This window comes from Priapulus caudatus, unplaced genomic scaffold, assembly GCF_000485595.1.
Source record: "Priapulus caudatus unplaced genomic scaffold, Priapulus_caudatus-5.0.1 Scaffold563, whole genome shotgun sequence".
In the NCBI taxonomy this organism is placed as follows: domain Eukaryota; kingdom Metazoa; phylum Priapulida; class Priapulimorpha; order Priapulimorphida; family Priapulidae; genus Priapulus; species Priapulus caudatus.
The window spans coordinates 52,841-63,483 of record NW_014577624.1 but is presented as its reverse complement, the minus strand read 5'-3'; the positions used below and the strand labels follow the sequence as shown (position 1 = coordinate 63,483).

Below are 10,643 nucleotides of genomic sequence, written 5' to 3'. Positions count from 1 at the left end.
GTTATTTAATTGCGAGTGTGTTAATCGACCGGTGCTGCTTATTTAATTGCAGTGTTCTACTCGTACTGGTGCGTTATTTATATTAGCAGTGTGTTGATCGACCGTGCTGTTATTTAATTGCAGCTGTGTTATCGACTGTGCTGTTATTAATTGCATGTGTTAATCGACCGGTGCTGTTATTATAATTGCAGTGTGTTATCAACCGCCGTGCTGTTAATTAATTGCCAGTTGCTTAATCGACCGCGTGCTGTTATTTAATTGTAGTGTGTAATCGTACCGGCTGCTGTTATTTAATTTGCAGCGGTGTTAATCGACTGTGCTGTTATTTAATTGCAGTGTGTTGATCAACCGATGCTGTTATTTAATCTTGGCAGTGTGTATAATGACTTGTGCCCTTATTTAATTGCAGCTTGGCTAATCGACTGTCTGTTATTTAATTGCAGTGTGTTAACTCGACTGTGCGGTTATTAATTGCAGTGTGTTGATTGCATCGACCGTTGCTGTTATTAATTGCCAGATGGTAATCACAGTGCTTTATTTAATCTGCAGTGTGTTAATCGACATGGTGCCCTGATGCTTATTTCAATTGCATGTGTGTTAATCGACTGGTGCTGTTATTTAATTGCACAGTGTGTTGATCAACGATGCTGTTATTTAATTGCCAGTGTGTTCAAGTTGCACTGTGCTGTTATCTTAATTGCGTGGCCTAATCGACTGCGTGCTGCTTATTTAATTGCCAGCCTGTGTTAATCGGACTTGGATGCGCCGTTATTTAATTGGCCCAGTGTGTTGATTCGACCGGTGCCGGTATAATTGCCAGCTGTGCTATCGCACAGGCTGTTATTTAATTGCAGTCGTGTTAATCGACTGATGCTGTTAATTTAATTGCAGTGTGTTAATCGACGGTGACTGTATTTAATTGAAGTGGTGTTAATCGACCGGTGCTTTTATTATTTAATGAAGTGTGCTGACTCGACCGTGTTGCTTATTTAATTCAGTGTGTTAATTGACTGGTACTGTTAATTAAATTGCAGGTGTTAATCGACGGTGCTGTTATTTAATTGCAGTGTGTTAATCGACCAATGCTGTTATTTAATTGCAGTGTGTTAATCGACCAATGCTGTTATTTAATTGCAGTGTGTAAGCCGACCGGTGTTGTTATTTATTTACAGTGTGTGAGCCGACCGGTGCTGTTATTTTATCCCCCGTAAAGAAGTTGGTTTCATGTCTGTCCAGCCGCCGCCGCTCGGCTCGCCGCACACACTTTCCCTTCCGCTCTATAACTCGACCCCCAATTGACCTAGCGCTACCAAACTTGGTATACTGACACATCTTGGGGAGAAGGTGTGTCGCGTACCAAAACCACGTCATTGTGGCTTTTATTTGACCTTGATCTTGACCTTGATTATATTTCATTTCCGCTCTATAACTCGGCCCCTAATTGACCTAGCACGACCAAACTTGGTATACTTACACATCTTGAGGAGAGGGTGTGTCGCGTACCAAAACCAGGTCACTGCAACCTTTATTTGACATTGACCTTGACCTTGACCTTCATCATATTTCTCTTCCGCTCTATAACTCGGCCCCTAATTGACCTAGTGCAAGCAAACTTTGTATACTTACAAATCTTGGGGAGAAGGTGTGTTGCGTACCAAAACCCCTAAGGCAACCAATTTTAACATACTTGCACATCTCAGGCAGATGAGTTGTGTAACAAAACTTTGTCTTTGTGACTTATTTAACTTTACCTACCTTCTACGTCCTTACAGAGATATTTCATTCATACTAGATCACGGGGGATACATGTAGTTGGCGACAACTGCCCTTTCTAGTTTAATTACAGTGTGTGAGCCGACCGGTGTTGTTATTTAATTACAGTGTGTGAGCCGACCGGTGTTGTTGTTTATTTGCAGTGTGTGAGCTAAAGGACCCGGGCATGTCGGACTGCCTGGAAGGCCTGCAGTCCAGCGGATGGCTCAAGCACATCAAATCTGTGATGGACACGTCTCTGTTTATCGCCAGCGTAAGTGACACACCTTCCCCCGGCCGTCAGGGGGCGCATGTGCTGCATAGGGTGTGTTGGTAATGCACACGTCGGGTAGAGGGTCTGGTAGCTGGGCATGTGCACGTTACGTACGTGTGCGGGTGGGGTGGGGGGAGGGGTGTCTGTGCATGCATGTAGCTTGTAAGTAGTATTGGACATGCGTGCAGCACGTAGGGCAGTGGTTCTTAACCTTTTTGGCCCCACGACCTCATCAGACATTCTTGGTCAGTACCGTGAACCCCAAAACAAATATTTTTTTTAAACCAGCCCGATTTATATAGAATTTAAATGGATTTGGTTCATTTATGACACCTTCATGACCCCTGGAAAAACTCCAAACGACCCCCAGATTAAGAACCGATGACGTAGGGGGTGCTAGGTATATATGGTCGGTGGCAGAGTGCTGTAACCTTCCATGCATCATCAGACATGAAAGACCAGTTGAGATGTTGGCGCAATGGATACACTTTATGTAAAACCCTGCCCCTGACAACTGACCTTGTACTGTAATGCCACACTGAAGCTGTTGTGGCCGTCTAGGGTATAGATACGTGTGAGTCTGTGAGAGTTGATGGAGAGATTGAGTTGATTGAGGAGAACAGTCCGGAGAGCATAATTTATAGTTGACTGTCGCTGTCAGATCTTTCGTGAAATCACCAGCATTTATCATAATGGTTAATCTGGTTTCATCTTTCATTGAAAAAGATTTCATCATATGTCTGACTTTCTCATAAAATTTCGCTCACTGCTAAGCTTTTCATTATTAGTGCATGAATTTAGAATTCATCTACATTCGAATGGCCGAAGGACCACAAACGTTCGTTTCAGTATATATACTGGCTGCAGCTGACTTTCTTCACAGAATAAAAATTGCTGAATCTACACAACTTACTGCGTTAGACCGCATGCCGTAATTTTTCTACTGCAGGGCTATAGCATCCTAGCATTCGATACAACGCCGCTATTCAGATTCCCGCATTTGTTATGACATATTACCATGCGTCACAATCGTGTTGCTGTAAAATCAGTGCAACTCTTTCTTGACGTTTCGCTCCGATTAGATGCGCTTCCAACGACCGGTTGAGCCAGCATTGTACGGCTATATTGATCTGTCACATCCTGGCTGTGAGCGTGTAACGATGTCGTCATGATGCTGGTTGTTGTTGCAGGCGGTGGGAGAGGAAGGAATCAGCGTGATGGTGCACTGCTCCGATGGCTGGGACCGCACAGCACAGACCTGCTCTCTAGCTAGCATCCTACTAGACCCATTCTACAGAACACTACAGGGCTTCATGGTAAGCGCTTACCTCAGGAATTGATTGTGAGGGTTTACCCTTCCAGACCCTTTCTCGTCATAGCTTCATAGTATGGATTTCACTGTCCTTTGGTTAGTTTTTATTGTCTCCAGGGCCTTTTATGAAGGTTTTCACTAGTCAGGGCTTATTTGCTAAGGTTTACCCCTCCAGAGCTTTACTCTCCAGGGAAATTACTGTCACTGTTTCAGTGTTCAGGGTTTCATAATTAGGGCTTCATTAACCAGGGTTTCATTGTTAGGGTTTCACTGTTCAGTGTTTCAATGTTAGGATTTCACTGTTCAGTATTTCAATGTTAGGGGTTCACTGTTCAGTATTTCATGTTAGGGTTTCACTGTTCAGTATTTCAATGTTAGGGTTTTGCTGTTCAGTGTTTCAATGTTAGGGTTTCGCTGTTCAGTATTTCAATGTTAGGGTTTTGCTGTTCAGTGTTTTAATGTTAGGGTTTCGCTGTTCAGTATTTCAATGTTAGGGTTTCACTGTTTAGGGTTTCATCATGCCTAAGTCTCTAGCCAGGGTCTCATTGTTAGGGTTCGATCGTTAGGGTTTCATTGTTAAGGTTTCACTAGCCATGGTTTTATTGTTAAGCCCGGCGCACACGTGAGCTATTTTACTCAAGTAAAATGACGCATGAGTCATTTTACTCACGTGTGCGGCGGATTTTTGTTGAGTAATTTGACGCATGCGTCATTTTACTCACGTGTGCGGCGGATTTTCGTTGAGTAATTTGACTCACTTTTACTTGAGTAAAATAACTCACATGTGCGCCAGGCTTTAGGGTTCGATTGTTATGGTTTCACTGTTCAGGGTTTCATCATTAGGGCTGAATGTTAGGTTTTCATTACCCAACATTTCATGGTAAGGGTTTCCTGCTAGCGACTGGGTTCATTGTTGAATCTTCACTCTCTACAGCTTTATAGAAAAGCATCCCACTTTCTAGTGCTTCACTCTACAGGATTGATATCAGATTCACGCTCCCATGCAATTTCCAGTGTGGTTTGGCCAATAGACCGTATCAGAATATAAGTGGGGGATTACATACCTATGGCCTGCAGCACCCAGTTGGTTCTTGACAGTTTTTGTTGAGGTGTCAGAGTAATTGTCCTTGGATGAGGAAATCTTGCGCATGAGCCATATTTGAGATTACTTGCTGCCCAGCGAGCAGTTATATCTGATAAAGAGCCAATCATGCAGTTATAGGCTCTCTCTCTCTCTCTCCTTCTCACTCGTAGCACGTTATAGCGATGAAATAGCCAATATACGTGTAGTCTGTCAGCTGTTGCCATCGGTCACGCGTAACCTGTACAAGGTTTCACCTATCAGCTTCCGATAAGGAAAACTGTTTGTCTTCAGTTGATAGATGTCTTGTGACAGCAGGCGAGCGTGTCTATTGCATAGATAGCGGGTCGTGGCAACATCGTAGCCGTTCATCATCGGATCATTAATGGTAAACATGCCATCAAGAACCTGTGCAAATCAATAGTGTAACGGGTACGGTACACACCGTTAAAAATCTGGAAAGTCCTGGGGCCCGTTGCCAGAAACTTCGTAAAGTTACGATTAATTTTACGCAGTGGCTACGGGTACGCCAGCCGTCGGTCGTTGAAGCCCCTTTTTGCCGTTAGGTTAGGCGGTTAGGACGTTAGGATTAGGCGTTAGGTTAGGTTTAAGCACGGTTTGGTTAGAGTTTAGGGTTCAGGGTTTAGGCCGTTAGGCGTTCTTAGCTCATCTTAAACTCTCAAATCGTTGGCGTCGAATTTCATTTCCCCAAGCGCGTGTATTCGGAAATAATCTCGCACCCGCGCCGCCACTCTTTCTCTCGGGTTATAGCGTGATGTAAACTCCAGATGGGGACTGGCTTGACGCGTGGGGGAGGTCGCGTCGGTGATCGAGTTGAGTAGAGTACGCGCTGGCGTGGTGACGCCGTGAGTCCAGCTGCCTTAATTTTAAGTCTAATTTAATCTAAGAGTAATTTTAATAAAGCTTGCTCTAGGGTAATGGGAGGCCAGCTTAAGGGGACTAGAAGGTGCGTGGGAGCTGTGTGGAGAGTTCGATAACAAAACTTTACGTATGTAAATGCGTATAGAGCTCTGATCACGTAAGGTCCTGTGCTGATTTGATCCGGAATCGGCATGCACGAGAAATTCGAAAGTTTCAGTACGGAGCGAGTTGTCATTGTACATCGACAGTCAATTATGCATATTCTATGGATGGGCTAAACAATATAAATAATATTTGATGAATATTTACGTGGCTCGATGAATTAATTGTCTGCACAAACAAGCACAAATTCTCACACTGTAACACGAGACTGCGAAGAATCAGGCTGTCGCATAGCCCGTTGCCAAAACTTTGCAAACAGAGAAACAAATGCCATACGATCATTTCATAAATGCTAGTTGTTTTGTTTTATTCAGCGCGTAGATAAATTAATGATATTTGACACGTGTTTTCTAAGAAAAACACACATTTATTCATTATTTAACAACATATAATATCACTTATAATTCGTAAGCGTGGTGTAAATGTGGTTATTTTCAACTTAATATTAAATTAAGGAGGTCTAGGATCTCTTAAGTTAAGAGAAAAAGTGTACGAAAATTTTTAATTCTCTAACTTTACGAAAGTTGTCTGCCAACGCTTAAGGAGAAAACACTTAAGTTTAAGGGTTAATGTTAAGACTAATTAATTTTTCTAGCCAACTGCGCCCCTGGAATTTAAAAAAAGAATAGCGGAAAATTCTCTGGAAACATGGAACGTTGGTCTGGAAAACCGTAAGGAAACGCAGCTATTATATGTTTAGTGCCTAGAAACTCGTATATCTAACTTGTCTGTGCCGAGAAGCCAAAAAATTTGCTTCAAGTGACGAGTTCCTTACTAATGCTGATTTGGACGACACGAGACACTAAGATTGTATGCAGCTAAATCTCTGTTGCTGCAACATTCGTTATAATTATATAGTATAATATAGTAGGGCGAGGCGCTCGGCAAGGGCGCGCCTCTGGGCCCTCCATCGCGTTGGTTCCCTGCGCCTCCCCGGAGCTGGGCCCGGCCGGTCGCTCGGACCTGCCCGGCCGACCGGGGCCTCCCGCGCCGGCGCCCCCCGCGGGCGTGGTGGTCGGCTTCCCTGGTGTTGTGTGTTGTCCGCGCAACCTTCCGTCTAGGGCTCGGTTCCTGCCCGGTCCCATCCGGTCGTGCCCCCGGCGCCGGGGGCGGTCGCGGGGAAGGACTCCTGCGGGATGCTATCGCTCGCGTGGCTGTCGCGTAGATCCGCCGGTCGAGGGTCGCGGGGCGGACGTTTTAAGCCTCGAGGTCGGGGTCGTGCGCGGGGGGGCTCCCTGGGCCCGGGGCCGGTGTCGACCCCGGCGCGTGCTGGCCCAGCCCTGACGCGCTGCTCCCCTGCCTTTTCCTCCGACGGTTGTCCGTCTCCGCAGCGCGGGCCGTCGGTGTGCGGCGTGTCCAGGTCTCTGACGGCTATATTATATATATATATATATTATATACTAGCAAACGCTTACAAGTCAAACATGCCACCATTGCTCTCTACCCTTCTACGCCCCCTGATTTTACTTCTCTTCCCTTTCTGATCCTAGATTCCCACGAAGAACGGGTGGTTGTCGTTTGGACACAAGTTCACTGCAGCGCGCGGACATGCTGGCCGGCAGAACGCGAAGCGAGACTGCTGCCCATCTTCACTCTATCTTCATCGCACGGGGCAGCCTGCAGGTGTTGTTAGCTCAGCGCGTCCGCTCCCACCGCTCTCACTAGCCACTGACATTGTCAATGACAGACTGCTTGCTTACCGTGGGTCCGACCACCGTAGTATCCACTGTTTTGCCTGTTAGGGGTAGGAGTAGCACACGATACGATCCGGTACCATGCGGTACCATGCGTGCCACGTATCGCAATACTCTTCAAGGAGCAAACTGCCTGAGCCACAAACTATTACATCGTAACCGGTACTCTACCAATACATGGGAATTCTTACAAATCAGTACCGTGGAGCATTTAGAAAACAACTGCACTAGTTGAATAGGAATTGTGCCATTGCTTCTTGTGTTTTCTAATGCAGACTATGCAAGCCGGAATTCTATGGATTTATAATTAAGTAGAAGTATCGCATAATGTGTATGCGTAGGTAGTCAGAGACGTAATCGAACCGATGTGTCGAGGTTGTATGGCTGCTGCATACATCGAGTATAATCAATGACATCATCTCTCCTTATTTGCGTCACCGTCATGGACACATGGCCACCATCAATGTCGCCGTGCTACCGTAGACGCCACAGCTGATCACCACTGAGTTTCTCTAGAGCAGTTCAAAAACTGTAATTAGAGGAAACCTAAAAAAATAGGCACTGTCCGGAGTGCCACTCGCTTGACCCGGTCCGCATTTTTAAACGCAAACTAGGCCAAACCTGTGGCAATATAGCCCACCAGTCTATTTCTCGAGGACACTTATGCATCATATCGCCAATAAAATTGAATAGGTTGGTTGTTTAGATTAAGAGTGCATATAATATAGCTACCATATATAAGATAAATAATAACTATATAATATAGATAATATACTAATCAACTATAGATGCTATATTACTGGCACGCATGTTAATCTCACAATGAAATGGAAATGTTTACGTACGCGTGCTTGTTCTTTAAATATCCTCTCGCCCTTCAAATATTTAGCTCTCTAAATTGTTGGTTATGTTTATGCGGCGGGCGTGGTAGCTGGTGTAATCGAGCAATTTATCTATATCTATTCGAAAGCGTATGTACAGCAATTGAATCTTTCCTCCGTTACCCTCCTCGCTTGCTCCTCCTCTGCCTCCTCCCGCTCCTCCTCCCTCCTCTCCTCCTCCTCCTGCCTCCTCATCATCATCATCATCATCATCATCATGCCTCCTCCTCATCCTCTTCCTCCTCTTCCTCCACAGCAAACTATCCGCCAGCATTGCTCTGGATGATGTTGATAAATGCGAACCCAGCTTGAGCGTTTTCGTCGCCTCCCCCCCCCCCCACCGAAAAATCACCGTGTGGAGTGTGCTGGTGTGGACACGCGATGCTGAGATGCGTGTGTTTCTGCCTCGCAGGTCATGCAGCAGTTTCCGGGCGCATTCCAGTTCAACGAGCGATTCCTGCTGACCATCCACGACCACGTGTACTCCTGCCAGTACGGCACCTTCCTGGGTAACTGCGAGAAGGACAGGATTGATCTCAGGTGAACATCGGTAGACGACAGGTGGAATAATTAAAGGAATGGGATCTGACATTTTACAGGGGCTGCGAGTGCTCGAAAGTTTCAATGGATCGTATGTGAGAAAGCTAGCTGGATAGTAACGGGCTGTAAGCCGACTGTTAAAATATCTGCATATAAGTCCTGTTAGTCATTGGTGGTTGGGGTTCTGGGCGCAGATGAGGGCACCTAAATGCCAGATCTGGTCCCTTATTTACTGCAATCTAGAATCCAGCTATGCACACAAACTATACTAATAATTGATACCTGCCTTTTGTTAAGATTTTTACTGTTATAGCTACAGAAGCCATTACAGAAGCCATTTTGCTGTTATAGCCTACAGAAGCAATACAGCAAATAGTGTGCTCTCTGCTCCTTTGTCTTATATTTCACTGTCATACCATTGCATGCATAATGTGATAATAGTGGTATGGTCCAAGGATCCAACAGAGGATTTTCTTGAAATCTGATAAATTTGCAGCAGTACATAGACGATTAGGGAAGGTATATTTGTCGGTCAGAGATGGCGGTCATCACGCGTATATAGTCTCGTTCCCTCACAGGCTGCCTGAAAGGACATACTCTCTCTGGGGCTACATGTTGCACAACATGAGTGACTACATCAACCCCCTCTACAGGCGAGACAACAAATATAACAAGATTCTGAAGCCAAACACGGGTGCTCAGAATGTCAGGTGGGTGGCGAGGTCAAACTGCACATCCGTCGCACATCCGAGACTCTCGGTCGAGAATCAACTACGGACTTACAATTGCTATGCTTTCAATTCTTTGCTCGCTGCACGAAATAGAGTTAGACGTAAAAATGCGTACGGTCGAAATCGCAGTGAGTTCCAGCAAAGATAATTAGATTCGGCCGCCACAAAAAGTTGAATCGTGATTCAATAAAAAACCGTCGTCGTGAATTTAAAAACGAGAGAATCGTCGAATCGTAGATACAAGGAATGTCGTGCTGGCGATGACATTTGGTGCTGCATTGCTACCGATTGCAGGTTATGGCGAGGCATGTACAACAGGTTTGAGAGTGGCGTACATCCGCGCGAGTCTGTGATGGATGTGCTTTGCCTGGCGAAGGATCAGAGCAGCTCACTGGAGGATCACATACAGCTGTTAGGAAAGGTACTTGCTCGCTATCGCAGGCATGAAGTCGTGCATGCTCTAATGCATACATGCAAAAACGCGCATGCACAAGCGATCCCTCTCTCTCTCTCTCTCTCTCTCTCTCTCTCTCTCTCTCTCTCTCTCTCTCTCTCTCTCTCTCTCTCTCTCTCTCTCTTAATGAGCCTATTAACCTTAATCAATGTTTGTAAAAATTGTTCAGTTTATCTGAGAGAAAGTGGTTGTTACTAATGTTATCGTATCTCAGTTTTTGTATCATGTACCGTTCTGTCATCTCAGCCTCACCGTGTAATCAGTAAGTCAATAGGCTAGCAGCCTGCGAGTGTAGCATGATGTTCTAAGCCATTGTTTGATGATCACGAATAAGATAAGAAGAGAATGATGGAGAAGAGAAAAAAGAGATGATACGGGGAAAGGGATGGAGGGGAGGAAGGGGAGGGAGGGAGGGGGAGGGAGGGGAGGGGGAAGGGGGCGAGGGGAGGGAAAGGGAAGGGGAGAGAAGGGAGGTGAGGAACAATCCCGAGGAAGGGAGAGAACATGTGTGAGAATACATGAGAAAGTGAGAGAGAGAGAGAAGGAGAGAAGAGAGAGAGAGAAGAGAGAGAGAGAGAGAGACGAGAGCAGAGAGAGAGAGAGAGAGTAGAGAGAGAAGAGAGAGAGAGGGAGAGAGAGGGAGAGAGAAGAGAGAGAGAGAGAAGAGAGAGAAAAAAGATATGAGAGGAGAGAGAGAGGGAGAGAGAGAGAGAGAGAGAGAGGGAGAGAGAGAGAGAGAGAAGAGAGGAGTGGAGAGCCAACGGCGGCGCGCAGAAGGCAGGAGAAAGCGACGAAGAGAGAGAAGAAGAAGAGAAGAAGAGAGAAAGAGAGAGAGAGGAGAGAGAGAGAGAGAGGAGAGATGAGAGAGAGAGAGAGAGAG

At 45.7% G+C, this 10,643-nt stretch overlaps 1 protein-coding gene across 1 annotated transcript in view; it reads left to right on the top strand.

Annotated features, from left to right (window-relative positions):
- The window catches only part of LOC106811681 (myotubularin-related protein 6-like), a 108,660-nt gene that overhangs the window by 85,865 nt on the left and 12,152 nt on the right, over window positions 1-10,643 (top strand). The window contains exons 7-11 of the mRNA XM_014815383.1: window positions 1,917-2,026; window positions 3,217-3,342; window positions 8,451-8,578; window positions 9,157-9,288; window positions 9,604-9,730. Of these exons, the coding sequence (XP_014670869.1) occupies window positions 1,917-2,026; window positions 3,217-3,342; window positions 8,451-8,578; window positions 9,157-9,288; window positions 9,604-9,730 (623 nt within the window). The remainder of the gene's footprint in view (window positions 1-1,916; window positions 2,027-3,216; window positions 3,343-8,450; window positions 8,579-9,156; window positions 9,289-9,603; window positions 9,731-10,643) is intronic.